Below are 23688 nucleotides of genomic sequence, written 5' to 3' on the forward strand. Positions count from 1 at the left end.
ACACTACATATGCAACATATACGGACTAGGATATCGCCCATAGACATACAATTATTCTACACAAAAACTATACATTAAAGCACAACGCATGCACAATGTCTACACGTACATATGCTATACATAAATGCAAACACATTCGCAACACAACTAATTTACTATGACACAATAGACACAGACACTACACATGCACAATAACACCAAATAATAATACAACTCGGTACATGTTATGTATCCACATAGAGATGTTATACATATGCAGAAATAAATTAGCAACACAAACCAAATACTACGTATGAAAATCCAGATATACACATACTTATACCATATTAACAACATATCCTATACACTAAGTAGGTACAGACACTACACAATAACCTTCATGCATACGTAGCCACTGCGCATACATAACACCACAACATATTTTTGTTACCACAGCATGTACAATGTATTCACACACAGACATGCCTCGTACATTAAACACATTAGCAACACAACCCGTACACAATAATATGCACCAGAGGTGGGACAAAGTCATTGTTATGCAAGTCCAAGTCGAGTCGCAAGTCATCAAATTCATGACTCGAGTCTGACTCGAGTCCAAGTCACATGACTCGAGTCCACATCTCATAGGTGGGACAAAGTCATTGTTATGCAAGTCCAAGTCGAGTCGCAAGTCATCAAATTCATGACTCGAGTCTGACTCGAGTCCAAGTCACATGACTCGAGTCCACATCTCATAGGTGGGACAAAGTCATTGTTATGCAAGTCCAAGTCGAGTCGCAAGTCATCAAATTCATGACTCGAGTCTGACTCGAGTCCAAGTCACATGACTCGAGTCCACATCTCATAGGTGGGACAAAGTCATTGTTATGCAAGTCCAAGTCGAGTCGCAAGTCATCAAATTCATGACTCGAGTCTGACTCGAGTCCAAGTCACATGACTCGAGTCCACATCTCATAGGTGGGACAAAGTCATTGTTATGCAAGTCCAAGTCGAGTCGCAAGTCATCAAATTCATGACTCGAGTCTGACTCGAGTCCAAGTCACATGACTCGAGTCCACATCTCATAGGTGGGACAAAGTCATTGTTATGCAAGTCCAAGTCGAGTCGCAAGTCATCAAATTCATGACTCGAGTCTGACTCGAGTCCAAGTCACATGACTCGAGTCCACATCTCATAGGTGGGACAAAGTCATTGTTATGCAAGTCCAAGTCGAGTCGCAAGTCATCAAATTCATGACTCGAGTCTGACTCGAGTCCAAGTCACATGACTCGAGTCCACATCTCATAGGTGGGACAAAGTCATTGTTATGCAAGTCCAAGTCGAGTCGCAAGTCATCAAATTCATGACTCGAGTCTGACTCGAGTCCAAGTCACATGACTCGAGTCCACATCTCATAGGTGGGACAAAGTCATTGTTATGCAAGTCCAAGTCGAGTCGCAAGTCATCAAATTCATGACTCGAGTCTGACTCGAGTCCAAGTCACATGACTCGAGTCCACATCTCATAGGTGGGACAAAGTCATTGTTATGCAAGTCCAAGTCGAGTCGCAAGTCATCAAATTCATGACTCGAGTCTGACTCGAGTCCAAGTCACATGACTCGAGTCCACATCTCATAGGTGGGACAAAGTCATTGTTATGCAAGTCCAAGTCGAGTCGCAAGTCATCAAATTCATGACTCGAGTCTGACTCGAGTCCAAGTCACATGACTCGAGTCCACACCTCTGGTATGCACGGACAACGAATGCAGTGCACACACACACACACACTCCACACACGCGCAACACACTATCAATAGAACACATCCGCAATGCACGCACCATGCAGCCTCTCTACTCACGAAGCAACTGAATAAGGAGCAATCAACAACAGTGAGCAGTGAGTAGCAAAGCGGCAACGCAGAGGGAATGTTGCACACTCATTTGTCTCCATCCCTCGCAACCCCATGCCCTGAATGATGCGGATGCACCCAGTGGCAAACGTTAGGAATGTGAATCGGCGATGGAAGGGAAACAATAAACTTACGGATATCGCGCAGTCATGGACAAGAGCTCCGTCTCTTTAAATGCCTCCTTCGCGTTGCCGAGGCAACGGGTGCTGCTGTCACCTGCCTCCTATACTGCCATTCCCTCCCCTGTCGTCTACTCCCCACCCCTGCCGTCTACTCCACTACCCTGCATCCTACTCTCCTCCCCTGCCTCCCATTCCCCTCCCCTTCTTCCTACTCCCCTCCCTCATTCATACAGGTTCTCCCCTTCCCTGCCGCCTATCCGCACACATACGCTCGTGTTCTTCGCTAATTTTCAGGGGGGTGGGGTGGGCATTTTCGCAGATAAGTCATCAGTGCGTGAGGGCCCGCCACACATTTTAAACAATTGCGGATTGACAGCACAATGATGACGGGAGGGGGGGGGTGTTTTCACGTGTCGTGTTTTGTCAGGATCGCGGGCCTTGCAATGAAGACCACTGCCTTATCTCTTTTACTCGCATCCCCTTTCTCCTCCATTCCACTGCCTCTCACCCTCTGCGAGATATCACACCTGTTGCGTGCATACACACAAAGCGTGATGTTTATTAATAATTAGATGCGAGCCCACCGCCTGTGACTAAATTAGCCGTAATGCCCCCCATCCCATAAATTGTTTTAGCATGGCTAGTGCTTGAATGGGTGATTATCGTGTTATATAGAGCAGTGTCTTAGGTTGTAGCTGGGCTGGGTTGTAGTACAGCAAAATACACTGTTGTACAGTACTGTACATTGACCCGCAATAACGAGCATGGTGAAGTACGGTCAATTAACCCACACGACGCACACGGTGCCCGGAGGTCCTCACCCAGCAGTGGAGTGACAAATGCGACTCCACACGTGCATTGCACAACACTACCTGTATGCTACTGTAGTCCACAGCTGTTAATCACGCTGTCAAGCACGTGAACGTATGCCACGTGTGCTATTGTGATACAGTATTTATCATGATGACTCGCAGTCATTGTGCATTGTCTGCTAACAAATGAGAATGAAATGAGGCTTAACACCAACATCCACATACATAACGTAGTTTGACTGCAGGCACGTTTAACATTCTAAATACTTTATAAAAAGTGGCACGGAATAATTCAGAAAGTCGTTGCGGTATGTTTAACGTTTACAAGTGTGGTAAAGGCACCTGCACACGCAGCCAATGAAAATGCAATTACAATTAAGCTGCCAAAAATTGTGTAAATGCTGCCAATACAATACAGAATATAAGATTGTTATTGCCTTAACAGGTTTAAACATTATATTTTAACACGCCGAATATTTCCGTGATGGATAGTACAGACAAGTAGCATTGCTGACAGTACAGAAGATACAGCAGTTTCAAAATAACATAGGGTACAAGCACAATAGACGAAATAAAATGAGACAGACGATACAAAGATGACCATCACAAATTAAAGACGTAAAAAATAAGGGTACAAACGAGACGGAACACAAATAACACAGAACAGATATTCGATGTAACAAATGATACAGATAGTTACAGACATCACAAAGACAGTACAGACAAAACAAAAAATAACCTATTCCAAAATCGTGACATGAATCGCAACAACTCGTGGCGGAAATGGCGGAGAGATGGGTATTTATTATTACACTGGATATCGTTTAACCATTTAACACGATTTATTGAATCAACCGATAATTATTGTCGTAATGAACATCCCTTTATTAATCCACTGCTGGATGAAGGCCTCCCCACGCTGTGCTGGCTGACCCTACTTCACCATGCTGATCAATGAGGGCTGATGAAGGGGGGTGTCCAGGACCGATTGTGATATCACTTGCCATTGATGTTCGCGTTGTCTAGGATTCAAGCTAGGGTCGCCGGGTTCATAGCGCAGTGTATTAACCACTGTGCCACCTCGCCACCTAAATTAATCAATACCTTTATTCAAAGGCGATGACAGCCATTGATACGAAACGTCAATTTTGCAAAGGTAGTCTGGGTTACAAAAGGAGGAACATGCCAATGAAGTATTGTACAAGATACAACAAAATAAAAAAATACCCAATCACAAGACGCAGAGAAAAACATTTTAAAAAATCAACTAAGGTGCAAAAATAATTTCAGATGTACACACATTACATTCAGAATGCATTAGTGCAAATTACACAGTGAATATTACAAAAGCATGCAGTGTAGATCATAACACGTGCATTCATTAATGTCAGACAGGATATAGCAGCCCATTAAATTCATGGTTTATAGATGCAAAGCAAATGTCATATTGTTGCATGCATGTACACCAACATGTTCATATATTTCAGCCTTTTGTCAATCCGCTGCTTGATGACGGGCCTCCCATAGTTGGGTTATTTAACCATGCTTTCTAGTTTCTGCTTTGGAAAGCATCTTTCCTCCAATTCCATAAATGTACCATTTGAATATAGTTTGAATGTTATATCTTAGAATAATATATAGCTTTTATGTGCGCGAGTCGATGCAGGTATTGCAACCCTTAGAATCGAGTGTTTCATCCCTATAGCAATGTCCACGCTTCCTCTGAAAGTGTTCATTTGATTAAAGTTTTTAACTGCGACAATCACATTGTAAACTATCTAAAGTTACATCATGTTTGCGATCATAAGAATCTCCCGAAATACGCTACATTTTAGCTTCCAGTACTTTGGAAACTATGTTATATATATGGGAAACGAATCGAGTACGTTACACAAAGAAGCCTAACTGTTGATGAGACCCAGAATGTGGAAGCGAGTCCAGAGTTTTCTCGCTTAAATACAGGCTCCTTGATATTGATCTGGGATGCAAATAGGCTGATGGATTATAACATTTTTATTTATATGGGGAGACACACAACTAAATTTTCTCAAACATATTTTACAATGTTTCTCATGCTGCGTTGGCAGTGGTGCCACAATCACAAATAACAAAGAACTCAACACATTCGTCAATAAACACGTGGTACCAGAGAGAAGAGTCATTGCCCGAAACGTCGCCAATTATAAACGTATATATAGACTAGTTGGTCATAATGCGTTGGCAATAGTGCACAAGCACAAAAACTGAAAACACATTCATAAATAACTCTGGCCTTAAATTGGAAAAAAATATATACTGCAACAGGCGACGTTCAGGGAAGTTAACCTTCTTCATCACACATACATAGGACAGAGAGATAGAGTGGCTAAGAGTTATGTATAATAACGAAGGATCATTGCTCGAAACGTCACCTGTTATATCTTTTTTTCTTCAGGGCTTGCAGTGTTATTGACTAATATGTTGAGGATTCAATCTTGATTTGAAGCTTTCGTGACTGCAGGAATCCATACTCTTTGGTTCCTTTCGGTTAAGTCACGTAGGTAGATAGATATTTTATTATTATTATTTTACCTACGTGACTTTACCGAAAGAACCAAAGAGTTGGTTGAGAGATTCGCTGTCAATGGGTTCAGCACCATGGACAGCTCATGAGGGCGTGGAGCACCGAGGCCCCGCCTATTTCAAAACGACGTCACCCGCCTTCCACGTGACGATTCCCATAGCAACGGCGCGGGGTGACATGGAGGCGGCGTGCGTGACAACGCACAAGTTCGTGAGGCGCGAGCCTGACTCTCTGCCGGGTTCGGTGCCCCAATCGCGGCGGCGCGTCCAGGCCGACCCGGTCCTCACCGCCGCGGCCTACGTGCTCAACTTGGGGCGCGCACTTCGCGACAGACGGCCGCGCGATACGGTGGCCGGGGTGAGGGGTCACGTTGAGATATATATATGTCGTGACATTTCACTCGTTATTAAAATTACATTTATGCATGCTTGTACGTTTTGGTGAAAAAAAAAACTGTCACGTATACAATTGATAAAAGCGGGTTGTATTTATATTATTGGTGAATAATACATGTAGAAAGTTTACAGTATTTGTCAGTCCAATAATAGTTGAGTCATGTATGTTGAACTTCTTTGGCACCGTACGTAGCCAACTGTGTTAATCGGAGGTACGAATCATTATTCTTCCTCTGCTGGGTGGAAGCCTTGAACAGCGAGTTGTTTGTTACGTGAGGGTGTGTTGACGACACGTGGGGGCTGTGTCGGGTTCTCAGCGGTGGCGCGTTCGCCGCTTGCTGCAAGAGGCTCACGGTTCAGAGTTTTGCATTTGTTACATAGCTGGCAAACCATTATCAGTGCCCTAACTTGTTACAGACAAATTCAGACCTTATTGGTCACCCCGTGCCCTACAAAATCTCAACGTTCATCCTACAAAATCCCATCACAAGGGAGAAACACAAATAGACCAAAACATTTCGATTTAAAGCTTTCGTGACTGCAGGGATTCATCTTCTTGGTTCTTTCGGTAAAGCCACGTAGAAGGGAAATAATAAAATTAATTAAAATAAAACATAATAAAATAATTCTCACGACGTTTCGGCCACAACGCAAGCAGCCGTCCTCAGGTGAAGAACAGGTCTTTCGGAAAGACAGCGCCCTTTTACGTGACTTTACAGACCAAAACATGTTTGCCCGTATTGAAACCGCTGTACGCCGTATGGACCTAAAAACTATATTTCCCTGTACAAGAATACGGGTAAACCGTATGGGTTGACAGGTATGCACTTATGATCCATTTTAGTAATTTGCTCGGCTATTTTGCAATGGAGATCTGCGGTGCGTAAGCGCAGCAGCGAAAACCGGAAAAAAACATCAACATTGCAGAGAACAAGTCTGTCATCCAGGAATATTGGACAAGTAACAAACAATGTATTTAACAGTTGTAAACGAAACACGATAAAAAAAACTGCAAGTATATGAGATCAAGAGGTGCAAAAAAGAGTTAGGTACATGTGCAAGTATGCTGTATATTTTAGTCTTAAGAGTGACAACCATACGCAAATCGAATCGGGCATATGAGATTAAAGTTTCGATTTGGGATTTAAAGATCTTGACGTGAGGGGAGAGGATTTAGATAGGGCGGTAATTATTATTGTCTATTGCCACCTTTATGTCAATCGTTTTTTTCTAAACAGATTATATACGTGTGGTCGGGGGCTAATCGATCTGCATTTTTTAAAATCAGTGTTGTCTTCCTTTTTAAATGGAAGAATGATAGAGGCATCCTTCCATGATCGAGGCATTTCATTTTTTGTAAACATTTCGTAAATAGGTCCCCTAAATTAGTTCCAATAGCTGGTTCCATTTGATGATGTCCATAGTTATTCCATTATTAAATCTCTTTGTGACCGTGGATACTTCCTCCGCTTCGTATGAAGAAAATACAGCGTTTTTTAAGAGTTGATAAAAATTTTTTTTTAAAATTGTAGAACACAACACATTCAATTTAAGACATCATAGCATACATTGGAGCAGAGAAGCAGCAAAACGGATTTTGAAGATTGATAAATATAACCCTTAGGGAGAAAAACTAAATAAATTAGTTCATGCGTGTCTCAACAAAATCACATCACTGATATCAAACAGTTTTTCATATCTTATTTCATATTTATAGAGCGCCTTAGCTCAAGGCACTTAATATGGTTTAGCAGCGGTAACAAAAATCGAGTGATTTAGATGGAAAGGGCCTGCAAGGGCCGAGGAATGAGTAACCGTAACAGAGGGCACGTGGGGGTCATGAAAGGGCTACAGGGGAGGGACGCGAAGGAGTGGTGGTGCAACGGGAGGGAAGAGGAAGGGAATGGGCAATGGAATATCACGTAGATTTATATTTTGTAATTTTGTCTTGACATTGCACCCATAATTATCACAATGTACAATACTCGCATTGTATGAAATTGTAAATTAGCTATATTATTACTCTATTTTATTTGCAGAGTATCATTTACAGACCTAAAATTATGTACCGACCACAACATATGCAGACTTATGTATGAAATAATTCAGACAAAAGTACTTAATGTCTTATCCAAGCCATATAAACCTTTATGAAACCGGAGAGGCCGCTTGGATAATAAGCTGTGCCTTCATCATGAAAAGCCAGATACAGCACAATAGTTAAAATTGCTTTCTTGAGTTAACCTCCCCTGGCCAGTATACAATGTATATACAAATAACTTCAAAGGTTATTTATTGTAACTCATTTGTGTAACCTATTACAATCCAGAGGATCCTATTGGAATCCCTTTTGAATTATGAAGTTTGCACCTGTATTACAGTATATTTACTAAATGCAAGAACCTCTGTCACCAAATGATGGAAAATTCAGTAACTTGTCACTTCTTGTTCGATAGACACTGTGTAAAGCCAATGAAGCCATTGTAAAAAAAAACACATCCATTTATCACATACAGTGTATCATGTTCATTAGAGATACATAAAACTTCGTGAAATGTTTTCTCATGATTTTATATTCTCTTGTATAACGCTTTAACACATTGATAGTAGCCAGTTATGATGACCCCAAGAATTTGTGATTCAGAAAACGAGCTGTGTAGGTATTGATTGTTTTTCATTAAAACTTAAAAGTACCTCTGGGTTTGCGGGGGCAATGCATTTGTTATTGGGAAGTTATGGAAAGTGACTCCCTAGCCATTGCTTCCTTCCTCAGCAGTGCCGTTTCTTGAGCAAACAGCCTACACAGCAGAGTGAACTGTTATCTGAGATGCAAGAAATGAGACATTTTCGATTATCAGAAAACAACAAATTATTATGGTTACCTTTTATTTATGTTATATTAGCTCCTTCAATACATTTTTATTTAGCATTTTGCTCTTTTGTGGCCCTTAACTCAACACAGCCCATTTTATGTCCATTCTACACTTCATAATGCAACTTAAAATGCAATTAGCTTTGGTTGCTTGTGGCTATAAAATGTATCCACAAAAATGTCTACAGGTCCACATTCGCTCGGGCAGTTTTCTCTCTGAAACGAATATTTAAATTATTGTGACCATGCACAATGCAAAAACTTTATGAAAAGAGTATTTACAAATTATCTTTGCCATTCAAACCACTGCACAGTGATCCGTTTTGCTGTTCTATCTGAGGCTTTGCAGAAGAGCTTAGTGTTATCAGCGAAATACCTTATCCCTAATGCTGCGTTTACGGTATGAATACTGTCATTATAAAAGTGAGCATTATACCCACCACTAGCGATCATTGTTATACATTGCTAGCCACTTCACTGCAATCAGAGGAGCGTCTATATTTATCCACCCTTTGGTATCCTAAAAAATATAGTCAATGTACAAGAAACCTTTTGATGTCATGAGCTGTCTTTGTATTTTAACAGCCTCATATAAAATACCATCTTAGATGCCTTTTTAAAATTCACATGCTTCATGAAAATGTATTTCCATCTTGTTCACCAGATTTTCATATCCCTCAAGCAAGTCCAGAGCGATGTATTGGTACAATTTGGTGTTTTTTGTGACATACCCCGAATCCAGCTTGCCACAATTTTACTTCCACCTTTTTAAATAGAGCTGTACAAGGTTATGATTATGCATTTGCGGAGCATATGCATGACATGCATTAATGTAAATTATATAAACATAGCTGTGCAAATGTATACCTTTCACGATAGTCCACTAATTGATGCAGGCATATTAGTGCGACTCCTGCCACGAATGTAATTTTATCTTAACTTTCTTCAAAGCAGCTTTGTGATTGTAATTGAGAACATGTCAATTTAATTGACGATAACCATTGTTGAATCCAATCGATCGATAGTTTAGTATTTACCTCCCAAAGCCCAGCAGTGCAGGTTGACAAACCACACGATGAATGTCAAGTGATAGGCGTGTGGAGGCCATTTGGAGTGCAACATCAAAGGATCCACTGCAGTGAGTCATCCCGCCCCTCCACTCTGCAAAACTCCCGATTGACCCTCGAGTTCTTCGACAAGAGGCAGGAGATAGTCTGGAAATGCAAATGCCCTTGCAGCTAACCCCACAGCAGAGCTGTTTCAGCACGCTTAAATATACTCTATTCAGGATTATAGACAAGATTGATCTTTTTAATAAGGGGGTAGGTGGCATGCCAGGGGAGAGATTTCGTCCTTAGAGCACTGGATTTCATGGTCCCCTAAGTCTGACCCACACACACAAAAACCTAGCTTCTGCAATGAGGCTCACTCATCCGTGAACTTTGTTAATTTCATAGCCCAGTTAATAACCCTCTTGTGAGGGACTGGTTCAGGGCACAGTGTGCTATTCAGTGAGTGCTTAAATATCCATTAAAGTTGTTCTGATCAGCTGATAAGGCATTGTTATAGTCTCGCTCTGCCTTATGCAGTTGCATAGGGGTGGTCGGGTAAATGAGTGATTTACCAGTATGCATTTTACAGTTTAATTCCTGCAATCACGATAGCTTTAAGTCAATAATTTACAGTTGCTTAAAGCAATTGCTTACCAGAAATGATAATTTCTTAATTAATTACTGTAGGGGTGGAGTGGTGTTGGAGAGGTTAGTACACTGTGCTATAAACTCATCTGATTCTCATCTACACCTAACATCAACAGCAAGTTATATATGAACTGGTCCTGGGCTCCCCTTCAACCCACAATAAGGAGTGTAGTAAAGTATTTTCAAACAGGTGTCTGAATAGGGATAATCATTAAGGGGAGGGTGAGATGAAGTGATTTCATTTTTCTGAAGATACGAGATAAATAGCTTTGGCGGGAAGTAGGCGGCTTAATATCAATATAGAAGACCTCACGCAGCTCCCGTCATTGCGCCCGGGAATTATATACGGAAGTGAAAGCCAACATTACACCAAGCAGGCAGTGGAAAGTAGTCTCTAGTAAGCCTTTTGCGGGAGACTGATCTTGGATCAAGCTATGCGGGTTTCTGGCAATCACATTCTGTAGGGAGCATCATACGAGACTGAAGGGTACATCACAAGGAGGGCGGCAGAGCCGGAGATGAAAACAGGAGGCTGGGAGAAGTTACCTGCGGAGTGAGGGAGCCTGCGAGTGCAATGAAGCGATATGGTTGCCTCGTCACCGGCCGCTGGATATGCCAAGACACCACTGCCGAGCCATCGTCGGCTCACGAGAAGAGCAGGGTTGTTTAGTTCTCCGAGAACTGAATTGGCTTTGAAGCTGTGGTGTCATCCTGTGGGCAATCTCCTGTCAGACTCCTTGATCCGTGACAGACGTGTGCCGTTTCCCAGCAAGCCATGGCTCGCCGTTTCTCTCCTCACTGCCATGCCACGTTTTCTTTATCACCTAGGAAGGCTCTCGTGGTTGGCTTTTACTTCATTGAATTCAGTAACTGAGGAGGACATTCCACTAAAGCTGATGCATCTGTCTCTGGGAAGAGGTCATGAAGTCCTAGTGGATGTTGACAGGGATAAGAAATGGAAGTAGAGACCACCGCAGGTTCCTCAGGAGATGGCAGTAGCCCCAGGGAGGCAGAATGAAGCTCGACGGGAAGTAGATGTAGGCAGGAACATCTTGCTGACCTTTCCTGAATCTGACGAAAAAGATTTGGATTTTATCCTTTCCGGCAATAATATAGGAGGTATTTAGATGTTCAAACACCAAATAGACACCCATTTCAATGCATCAAGTCTGCATTAACCACACATACCTGTGGTAAAACATACAAACAAACGTCCTTTGATAATAATTATCAAAGGAAGTTTGGTTGTATGTTTATAATGTGTGCATTGCCAGTACAAAATGGTCCCGTAGATATTTCCTGGGTCTGTTGTCCCCAGGAGTGTGTTAGAGTGTATGCCGAACCCCAACACAGTTTCTTTATCTGCTTGATGTCTCCCAACAGGCCTGGTCTTAAAAATAGCTTAAATCCCAAAACAAACACAACACTCTCAGAGCAGACCAACATAGGGGTACATGCTAGCGAGCGAGCTGGAAGATCGCGTGAACAAGATTTTGGTTTACATCCTGCACGGGAGCTTGTTTGGGTGAGTGGCAGCTGTGACAGGTTGAGGACTCCAAACCGCTGTCCGAGGCATATCAGGTCCCGGAAGAGACCGAGGGTGATGGGAAGGAGAGGCAAGACAGTTGGGCTGCTCATGATGGGCGGTGTACAGAAAGATGGCGCCGAGGAAATCGTGATGCATCTGATGTGTCAATGACAATTTGCTTCTGGGAATGATGTAAGTCCAGTGCTTTGATGGAAATTAATTGTGGGTAGAGAGTGGCAATTACTACGATTTGCACACCAGTTCTTGGATACTAGCCTTTTGCCCGTCCAAGGACGGGTGTATTGCAGTAAATCTGAACTTGCAAGTGAAAAGCAGACCACGACGTGATATATTCATTGCATCCATTCGTGTGCAATTTGTAAGGCCGCGGTGACACAGACCTACTGCATTTTAAGGTTATAATCCCTTGTTCATCATGACGTCCTTTTTACTTCGATGTCTCAATAGCGTTACGGAGATGGCGTGACGTGAGGGTTCTGCCTTTATAGTGAGGGTTATAAGTTGACGCTAAGGAGGGGGGAGGAGGCGCCTCGCCCCCCATGTGGAGTGACGTCACCTGCTAATTATTATTAATGGGGGGGGGGGTGGTATCCATTTGGAGGACATCACCTGTTCATGATTATTAATGAGGGGGGCTAAATTTTTATTTTTTAAGCTTTCGTGACTGCAGGAATTCATATTCTTTGGGTTATTCAATAAAGTTACGTAGATAGGTTCAAAGAAAATAATAAACTACGACGTTTCGATCGCAACACAAGTGGTCGTCACCTGATGACAGTTTTCTGGTTTCCATGACCCATGGAAAAAGGCAGCAACTTTGACAATGGTCAAGTCCACAGATGGTGTGATTTTATCCTGGCCCTTGGATAAAGGAAATGGCCTCTTGCGAAGAAGCGCCTTCCCCATCCCTGAGCTAAAGAAGCCGATGCAACTTAAGTGTTGTGCTTTGCCATGCTCTGGATTCTAAAATGATTTAATGGTTTACTCGGTTCCTTGCAGTGACCTCTCGATAGCCTTTTCTGGTATTTTGTGGAGCACATACATTCACGCATTAACACGTTTCTTCAGAGTGGGCAGGTCGGAACTTGGTTGGACAGCGCATTCATGCACGACAGACAGACAAATAATCCCTGGTGGGAAGTGTGGAACCTGTTGTTCCTACCTGTATAAGTGTAGTGTATCGTGTCGTGTACAGTGTTGTGTGTAGGTTAAACGTTGAGTTTTATAAGGGCACCACGGGGTGACCAGCCCCTCCCCACCCAGCCCCACCCCTCCCACCCCCTACCCAGCCCCACCCTCCCCACCCAGCCCCTCCCTCCCCACCCAGCCCCTCCCCACCCTCCCCTTTCCACCCAGCCCCACCCTTCCCTCCTTATATGCACGACAGACAAATAATCCCTGGTGGGCAGTGTATATGCAAGGCTGTCCATAGGGGGAAATGGGCGGTGGGGGGGTGTGCAGGGCCCGGAGCAAATCCCACTGCGTGGACCCCCCCCCCCCCCGACGCTTTCAAACTAAACCAAAAGTATTACATCTGACACTGTGACGTCAAAGCGTGCCCCCCTCCCCCCTCTCCAAAAGTGCGGTGCCCGGGGCGGCGTCCCGATTCACCATATATCTGCAAACACGTGGACAGGGACTCCTCGAACTTATGAACATTCGACTTAAGCACTTTCAGAGATGCGAACAGACCTGTCCGTGTGTCATGGAGATGCCACGTGAAGAACCAGTGGCATCTACATCTGCAGAACGTGAAGAACCAATGGCATCTCCATCTACGGGAGATTATACAACTTTTAAAGCCACTCCCCGTGTTTAGTGTAAACGTCGTACAACACGTTTGGAATCGACGGGTGTAAAGTTTGATCTATGAGCAAATCGACGAACGAACAGACCTCTGGAACTTAACTCGTTTGTAAGTAGAAGGGTCCCTGTATACGATACTACGCACAATAAATCCCCTAGGAACTTGCGCAGGAGGGGGCTCTTAGATGTAGCAATATTTAATTATTTAGCTATTTACTGCAGCAGTCCTATCTTTTTTAACCTGTAAATTTAAATAAAGGGGGTTTTTTTACGTGTATGTGTGAAAACTAAATATTTGAAATGGACAAATATGATGTGATTCTAGACGATAGCCTCAGCTTAAATTTGATCAGTAAAATTGTGGGGGTGGTTCCTGCAGTTGTGCAGGAGATATGGATACCGAGATATACATCGCTAAGTCTGAATTTAGCAGTTGACTTATATTCATCATAACATAATGTAACGCGATGTATTCCATGCATTAATATACGTTTACATTGTGCCAGTCATATATATATACGTGCTGTTTTCGTTTACTTGCCTTTTAGTTGATCAGTAATGTGCTTGCACAGTATCCCAGGCAATATTGCAGTACGTGTGTGTGCTTGATAAACAAAGTGGAGCAATGTTTGTGCCTGAACATAAGGTCAGTGCCGTTGTGTGGAGCAGTAAAACCACGATGGAGGCCCTGCAGAGTTGCTAATGGAACAGCTCTAATCTATAATGTTTGCGTGTCCGGGTTGGCGTGTGTGTGCACGCACTCAGCTCCTGTGTGTGTGTGTGGACACGAGAGAGAGAGAGAGAGAGCGCTCACTCTCTCCTGGATGCCCATAGTTTATTTATTGCTCCACGCAGTCATCTGTCGGTCTATTCATTAATTTCTTAATGTTTTCAGGTGGAATCCCACATCTGTATTTATTTATTTAGTCAGCTGGGAGCTTTTAAAATTTCTGTGTACTCAAACATTAATTTCATTTTGTATACAAATATCAGCAATGGGTGAGGTTGATTATTGTGATTATTTGCTCTTCTGCTTCTCTTCACCTTCCGTTGGCACCACTGACTTGTGCTAGTGACATGCTGTGCAAGTCTTGTGTGCATTTTAAATTAGACGTATTATTATTATGAGTTGGCAGGTTATGTAGATTAGTGATTTAGTTTGGTCTCCTTTAAACAGGTTATGGAAATAATATCAGTTTTCTAAAATACTGTGCATATCCAATGATATTGTCTACCCTGGGTACCTGCAGCATATTGGAATAATGGACCTTTTTAGCCAACAATTGCCTTCGAAATAATTTTGTCTACATTACCTGCCATTACATGGGATGAATTTGACCAATTTTGTTCTCCCATATACAATGACCTACTGACGCAAGGTAAAGTATGTCCATGGTACAACCTATTTGTTTATTTATATGTATAACTGCTATCAGTCAACACATTGCATTTTACCATTGACAACAAAAAAATTGTCAACAATTCACAAATTGCCCCAGTTTTATATGTATGTTGAATTTCTTTCGCGCTGCATCTAGCCAACCGTGCTAGTTGCAGGTGCGGATGTTAAAACGTTGAACTTATGAATTAATTTAGATGATATAGTACAGCAGAACAAAAAAAAACAATGTTCAATAATCCATAATCCTATCATTTCCAGCGTCTCCACATTTTGCAGCAACTCCTGCAATCTGTAGGGGCGGAGATTCTAAAATATTGAATTTTGCAGCGGATTAAAAAAAATCAGCGTGGCGAGCTTCCAAGAAGCGGCTGCACTGCAACAAAAAAAAAAGCATTCCCATCACAGCCTGAAGCGATTTGTGTGATATAAGATATGGAGAGAGATTGCACTTCAGAGAAAAGAATTCAGATACAGAGAGACAAACTGGTACATATATTGCTTGACAAATGGAGATACAAACATACATGGAGATGCAAAGAGGCAAATAGAGATATGGAGAGTCACAGAGATAGATATTCTTTGGGTCTTTCAGTAAATTCACGTAGATACCGAAAGACACAACGAATATGAATTCCTGCAGTCACGAAAGCTTTAAGTCAACACAGAGATAGAGTAAAATCGTAATTCAGAGAAACAAGTACAGACAACATTTATTGGTTTACTTCGCTCAGACTCAATGTGCTAATGTGATTTGTTGCATAGTTAAGGATTTTTGCTATTTAAAAAAAATATAAGACTCAAACTGCTAAAAAGAATTTACTTTAGACCCCCGTGGCAGATTAGCTCCATTATGGTTTTATAAAAAAAAAAAACGTGAAATTTCTAAACTCTGCAAATTGTTCACAGATTATTGGAGTCGCTAGTTACATGCTGCGTTCCTCCTATAATCCGCATTTTTTCTGCAGATTAATGGAAATGCATGGCTATTTATTGTTGACCAGGCAAAATATTGGGATATGTTTTTTCAGATTTTAGTTTTATTTAACAGATTAATGGAGTTTCACTGTACTTGCATTTTTTACTTGTATGTGAGCTTTTTTATTCTAAGAATATCGTGTTCAATGTAGTTTAAAAAATTGCCAGGCTTGAATGTGATGGATTAGCTATTTTATGTTACAGCAAGCCCTGTCAACAGCACATGCTCGCCTGCCATTGAAGACTGCACACACTTTCTCCAGTAACAAGATATTTTAAGCCCCTGTGGAAAAATCATTGCACTTGGCACAAAAACACTTTCCAATCAACACTTTTTAACTAAGGCTCAGCCTGTTTCACTGAACGTTGTGTAACATGTCGCGGTGCTGGAGAGGTTGGTCCATCATCTGAAAGCTCGCAATGCAGTGAATCTGAAAGCTTGCGATGCAGTGAACAAAGACGGTCACTGCATCGCGCACTTTCAGATGCTCTTCTGCGGCCGTCTGGAACGCTCTTCCTTCCGATATTAGGAAGCCACTGTGAGCTATGCACTTTTAAATAATCTAGATTGCAAACTAATTTCTTTGGGAACTGCTTTTTGTGTTTAGTTTGTTTTCTTTCCCCCGCACCTCCGATGAGCACCGTTGGCTATGTATGGTGTGAAAGAAGTTCAACGTACATACCTACGTCCTCTAATAGCCTGCTTGCCTCTCAGCTTGAGTTGCCATTCTGGTGTCGCATTATGTATTGCTGAGTTTGTTTATGGATTCGTACAACTAAAACCCCTTAACAGAAAAAATGCCCACATGCTCTTTTCTTTCTTGGGCCTATGCATAAGATTGTGAATTGTTCAAGTCGCCTTAGCACTCGGCTTAAGAAAGCCCACATTATCTCCCGTTAATGCTTGGAAAAATACATTTCACACTTCAGTATTATTGCAATACTTGTAAAATACATAGAGTAGACGTATTTTTCTTTTAATATTTTAGGTGAAAAGCCATTATTTTTGCTCTTATCAAGCACTGCAACTCTAATGGTTCTTGGTTTGATTGTCTCGAGGCATTTTCGTGTCAAATGGCAACAAAGCGCAAACATTATTTTAACTATTTAAGCTTCCCACACTGGAATTATAATGCTCTTTGTATTAATGCCACAGTGTTAGTATGCATCGCCTGCCTGCAATGGCAATTTATTCAAAGCCTTTGTTTATGCATGTTGTGGCAATGGAAAGCCCAGTAGTGTTCATGTTAAGAGTAAAAACTTGACATTACTTTATGAATGTTGAGAGTGCATTGCACACAAATCACATTCCAATATAGATTGTGATAGCTTGTACAACACTATACTAAATAACTGTAAGGACAGCAAAAAATACGATCGACAAAAATATACAATCATTAAAATATTAATTACATATTCTTCCTCCTGTATGTAATTTAAGGCCCTCTCGTGTATAAATATGAAATAAATGTAAGATACATTTGGCTAGAACTAAGGCAAACCACGGAGATTGCTGAGTTGTGGGCCTTTGTTAATGCAGATATGGATTAAGTCCTTCCCACATCAGGGACTTTGTCAATTATTGAGATTGTTTGACCGTACTTGATCATACTGGTCTTTGTGAGAGGTTGTCAAAGACCAGTTTATATCACTCACCAATAATATTAGCCATGGCCAGGTGTCCAACACAGAAAACTGGGCTCATAAGGAACCAATGTGCCACTGCTGCCGCACTGTCTACTGTACAGTTCTGTATATGACATTAAATCACAGATTAATGAGCCCGGCCATGAGTCAATCAACGTATGCACGAAGAAAATAAAATTATTGTAAACAAAAATACGCCCTATTGATATGGAAATGCGATCTTTTGTAATGGTACAATACCTCCTCTCTGGTGATGCAGACTCGGTACACGTTAGCGTGGCTCTCACACACCCAATTGTGGACAATTGTAAACTAGGCAGGTCTGCCATCCTCAATAAAACAAGCGCGGCAATCTGATTAAAATGCAACATGGCCCTTTTACTGGAAGGAGCCTGGAAGGGCTGTGTCTCATGCATTTTTCATCATTGCCCGTAGTGCACAAGCTCATTACAGTATTCCCATTTAAAGTACTTTCATTTCGTTATTTGCAATTTCAATATGAACTCGGTGCCGTTATGTCCACACATTGCGCTTCTGCTTTACGCCTTGTGCCACATTTGTTACACGTTGGGCAGTGCGTCGTTGTGACACTTTTCGTTTGTGTTCATGCTGAACAAGCTGTGAAGATTAAATGACCATTTTCTGTTGAACTGTTCAAGTGCTGAGAGCAGGTGAGAGGAATTGAGGTCACTGGGATGTTTGCTGCCCTACTTTATTTGGTATTCAGGGAATTATGGTTTTGTGTTTTGTACATAAGGCTTTCAGCACGTTCGCTGCATCCTCAGAACACACCCCCGACACACTGGGATGGCAAGCCCATGTGGTGCAGTTTTGAGGGTGAACGCTGATGATGGCGCCATATCCCCCGAAGCACTCCTTTTGGCAGCCATAGGCTACACGGGGCACAGATAGGTGCTTCAGGGCTCCTCGATGACCGAGTGGCACTAGGCTGGCAGGACCGCTGGCTGGAGTGTTATCCCCTTTGGCTGACATCGCCACCAATAGTGTCGGAGGGCCTCATACAACAGTCTTTGACAAAGGGATGTAAGGTGGTATTCATCATCAGTAGCAGTAGCCATGTTGTGTCCACTGCTGGATGAAGGCCTCATGCTGTTGCCACCTTTAATTGTTTAAAGTGTTGAATCAGCATTTTCAGCCTCACCAAACTGATACATGATTTCTGGGTCCTTGAAAATTGAGTCCAATTCCCCAGAGGTTCCATATTGGCCATTGACTCAACCCAAGGGGACCACAGGCATCCCCACAATCCTTTTTATTTATGTATGTATTTTGAACTTCTGTCACTACAAGTGTCCACCCTTAACAGGGGGTACCTTGTACTGTAATTTTGGTTGTGGCTAATTTGATAGGCTGAGAATCCCTGCGGTGTACTAGCTTTCACGGCACATGGGGCCATCCATTTAGTAGTTACGCAAAAATCTGTCAACTTGACCCCCCCCTCCCTGTACGCACGCAAACTTTTTACACCCCCCCCCACCTGCGTACGTACGCTTAATGCACCCTCCCCCCCGAATCCTATAGAACGGCTGATATTTAATCCACGCAGAAACGATCAAGGATGAATAATATTAACATGTTTAAGCAAACGGTCCACCTGCCGGCTGCATTAAAGAATTAAGTTGCGTACCTTTAAAAAAAATGTCTCGTGTCCGCTAGGTTCAAACGCCGACTGAACCCAGTCGAACAGATTACGTATTATCGGGATTCCGTCAACACGCGCAATGTCAGGCTGAAGCACAGCAGCGTGATAGCTCGCAGTCAGGGGCACGGTGGCATACAAGTGACACCTCTCCCACAGTCCCACTTCTCCCGGTAGTACTTGTCTGACAGCTGAAGAAACTGAACTGTGGCTCATTTGAAGGCCAATGTAGACAAATTATTATCGAAGCTTCAACCGCCCCCCCCCCCCCCCATTTTCTATGCGTACATACATTGTCAGTAGACCCCCCATACGCAAGCGTACACATTTGGGTTAACCCCCCCTCCCCCCTCCATGCGTACTAAATGGATGGCCCCTATGCCTCAGTGGAAACACATCGGGGGAATTGTAAAGTGGCAATCGACTTTTGCTTGTGCTGTAGGTTTGCACCGAAGAACTTCTGCATGCTGTGGTGGCGTTGTACGACAGTGGTCTGCCAAATGTGGGCTCTGATGGCTTGTACTCGACCGTGTGCGCCAAAGGAACTCAAACCATCATGCTTCTCCGCAACAAGGAAGGTAATTACCCTCCAGATAAGGTTAACATGAGGCCATTTATTAGGACTGAAAATTTCCTTTCAAAAACAGAAGTGCCTGTTGTTTTTTTCCAAGTACACTTAGGGTGCCACGGTGGTGAGTTGTTTCTTCCCTCGCCTGGTATGCAGGAGGTCGTGGGTTCGATCCCGACCTGACGTCTATATATTTGAAGTTTGTATGTTCTCTCCCCGTGATCACGTGGATTATTTCCAGGTCCTCCGGTTTTTCCCTCCGCATTTAGAATCAACGTGCATTTAGAGTATTTAGCGGCTATACAGTTCCACATGATCATTTGTGGCCAGGTCGTTACTGAAAAAGAGCTATATAGCTCAGTGGGCCTTATCTGGTAAAATAAAAAAAATAAAAAGTAACTTTTTGGTGATTAAAAACAAGTTTAATTATTGTGATCTTTGTGACATCTACCTTAGCGAAGGACATTTCAGGATTAATCACATTTATATATTACGAGTTCATGAAGCCTGTCTTCGCCAGGCAAAAGTTTTCAATAATTAACCTGATATGATTTTTGACAATTTTATCTGCGATCAGACACTAAGAACTACAAAAATGTATATTTTTCCGCAAAAAGAACATTGTTGACGACTTGATTCTAACTTTTTATATTTAAAGACGTACCCATCGGAAACTGCTCAATTTTAAGATTCCATCCTTTTTTTATTAGAATGAACAAGCATTTATGAACTGAATTTTCTGAGGGGAGCTCCGATTCTTTACTGTTTTCTAATTATTCAGATATTAACATGAAATAAATGTTTTCGTTCAAAACTGCTTTAATTCGAAATATCGATAAAACAAAAGATAGAACAATGGTTCTCGCTTTAATTGTATTTGCTGCTTAATGGTTTCTGAATGACACGCACAAATATGTTTATGGGGCACTTAAAAATTTAGGGGCCTTAAGATGAAAAATATCGGATTTTCTGATTTGTACTGTTGTTTGTGTCGTAAAAGCTATCTATTTACCAAATTGCAGCTTTCTACCTTGTCGGGAAGTACGCTAGAGGTTTATGAGACATACAGATTAAGGTCATTACTTATATTGATGATACTTACATCTTTTTCTGTTTTTCAGTTTGTGCTGTTGGCAACGTGGAGGTATCTAACCTAACTTTAGCTCCTTCCACTGGTAAATTTATCGTGACATACGAGGACCTGGTAAAGACGAATGCATTATCTGCAAGTAAAAAACTACTTCTGTGAAGCAGTTGTTTCTAAAAAAAAACATGCATACATATCAACAGGTCTGTGTAACTGTGACTATGAAAACCACCAAAGGCTGCATTCAAAGGGTGTGCTTGGTACTTGGCAACAGCTGAACGATACAACCTGAAACCTCTGATAGATTTCCTTTAATTGTCGTGTTGTGCAGATGGCCAGGAGTCTAATTTAATATCCTGGCCACTAATGCATGTTTTATTGAGTGATCTCTCCAACGTCTGCTTATAAAGGTCACAAAAGACTTTGCCTTAATTATGAATCTGTGGCAACGTTTGTGACGTCGGTGAAATTATGGACAGACTAATGATCATTAATGATATCACGATGTTTGCTTCCTAGAGCATTCATGCAACCCTTGCTCGATTAACTGGTAATTTAATACCATTTTCAATGCGATGCAACATTAATCGCAAAAGCTCTGAAGTGCTAATTATCCTTTAAGATGGGGAACAACATTATACACATACAGTGATGTTCAACTGGTTACTCCACCTGCTTTTTTTTTAGCAGTATACAAAAGCGAAATCTTTTTTAGTAAAAACTGAACAGTTGTGTTTGGGAGGAGAATGAGAACAGCAGGGGGGGGGGTCAAACATTCCTCTCCTCTCACAAAAACAGGTGTGCTGTGTAAAACGCATTCAAGGAAGCCACTGTAGCTATGGATTTTATAATCTGGATTGAAAACTCATTTCCTTAGAACTGCTTTCTGTGTTCAGTTTGTTGTCCTTCCCCCGCACCTCCGATTAGCTCGGTTTGGCTACGTACGGTGCGAAAGAAGTTCAACATACTGTACATAAACGAGTGAAGTACAGTACTGTATGCCCATTTTGATATGACCATCTTACACACATTCACATATTTTACATTTTAACAGAAATACGGATAGAATCATACACTTTTACAGCACGGGTACACTTTAACATTTTGACTTGTGCCATATTGAGGAGCCAGTGGTGCACTTTGTGTGGTATCATTTTAAATCCACACCTTTATGCAGACTATCTTTAATTGGCTATATAAAAATTCTGATTCTGAAGTCAGCATGAGTTATTGGCCCACACAAGACAATGTCATACAAAGGACACCCTATATTTCTGTAAATTAAATTTTCATCATAAATTTGCATTTGTGGGAACGTCACAAACATTAATTTAGCAGTATTTCAACAGTCTCAATCCCTCTTTATGCACTTGCAACGTGGATGGATTCACAACCACTATTCAATCACGGTAAAAGTATGACTTTATATTACGCAACGATTTTTGAATGGCATCCTGTGCAGCGGCAGTGTGTGATTTTCAAAATGTTGCTCAGGTAAGCCATCGTTCAAAGGGCCAAACAGAAAATATTCAGATGGTGCCAGAACTAGGCTATATTATGGATCGGGCAGTGCAGTCCACTTCAACTGTGGCCTTTCATGTTCTCAGGCTTTCTGTAGCCTGGAGTTGTTATAAAAAGCACTTAAACCTTTGTGTATTATACACAAATTGGCCTGCACATTGTTTCTGTTATGATGGCTTTTTGTCATTTATATATTTGATTGGAATGTTCATGTTGGAGGGAAATGTATGTGTATCAAATTTTAAAAGGAAGAAACAAAAAATATTTGAAATAATATGGCAGGTATTTCTTTCAGGGTATCCCTCCTACATTAATATTGTTTATTTAAGATATGTATGTATAGCCAACACACTCACTTGGGTAACCAAAGCATTTATAATCAGTATATCGGAACAAAACTTATGTAATCTGAAAGTCACGTATTTGTGTGTATATATGTGCGTGTGGGTTTTGTCGAATGGACACACTTTGCTTGGCACAATCACCATTGCAGAATCACTGCCACTTTGTGGCGAATGGCGGTTGTTTTTATGTGATTAATGGTGTGGTTAGTTAGCTCACAATGCTGTGATACCAGCCACTCGTGGCCCATTTTGGCCATGCTTATCAGGACCAGTTAGCATATGGACACTGTGTTTTAGAGCCCCACACAAAAGTTAGCAAACTAATGGCATATTACTCCTAGGAAGAACAGATGTGCAAGGCAGTAATGGTCTCTCTGGGACTGGCTGGTAATAATGCTGCAGTATACTGTTTGTGTTTGCATGTGTTACATTTGTTGATATGTAAACATACTATATATGTCCTGTATGTATTCATCGGTGTATATTAGAATCTTTAAAAAAAAGTAATGCTTCCTATGCTTTCAATGCAGAACATGCTTAAATGTGTACAAATTCAAGGTTGGTGAGCCTTTCATTGGTGAGTACTTTATATAGGTTATTCATATTGGTAAATCGTTAATAGGTTAATTAAAACATGTTTTCCACAATGGAAACATACTTTGCAGTATATTTTTGTGTGGTGTATATACAGTGAGTATGTCTTAACAGTCCAGTAGATCAATTACATGGACATAGGCTAATGAATTTTGCTGACATGAATAATTAATATGTTA

The 23688-nt window shown here is 41.6% G+C and overlaps 2 protein-coding genes across 2 annotated transcripts in view; one reads left to right on the plus strand and one right to left on the minus strand.

Moving 5' to 3' along the window:
* The window catches only part of SMPD3 (sphingomyelin phosphodiesterase 3), a 103471-nt gene extending 101325 nt beyond the window's left edge, over positions 1-2146 (minus strand). The window contains exon 1 of the mRNA XM_078606592.1: positions 2027-2146. The gene's annotated coding sequence lies outside the window, so the exon portion shown is untranslated. The remainder of the gene's footprint in view (positions 1-2026) is intronic.
* Positions 2147-5551: 3405 nt separating this feature from the next.
* The window catches only part of LOC144727633 (uncharacterized), a 59871-nt gene continuing 41734 nt past the window's right edge, over positions 5552-23688 (plus strand). The window contains exons 1-2 of the mRNA XM_078606593.1: positions 5552-5746; positions 19838-19973. Coding sequence (XP_078462719.1) covers positions 5567-5746; positions 19838-19973 — 316 coding nt within the window. The 5' untranslated portion in view covers positions 5552-5566. The remainder of the gene's footprint in view (positions 5747-19837; positions 19974-23688) is intronic.

The sequence above is a fragment of the Lampetra planeri genome, chromosome 26 (genome assembly GCF_965212315.1).
Source record: "Lampetra planeri chromosome 26, kcLamPlan1.2.h2, whole genome shotgun sequence".
Classification (NCBI taxonomy): Eukaryota; Metazoa; Chordata; class Hyperoartia; order Petromyzontiformes; family Petromyzontidae; genus Lampetra; species Lampetra planeri.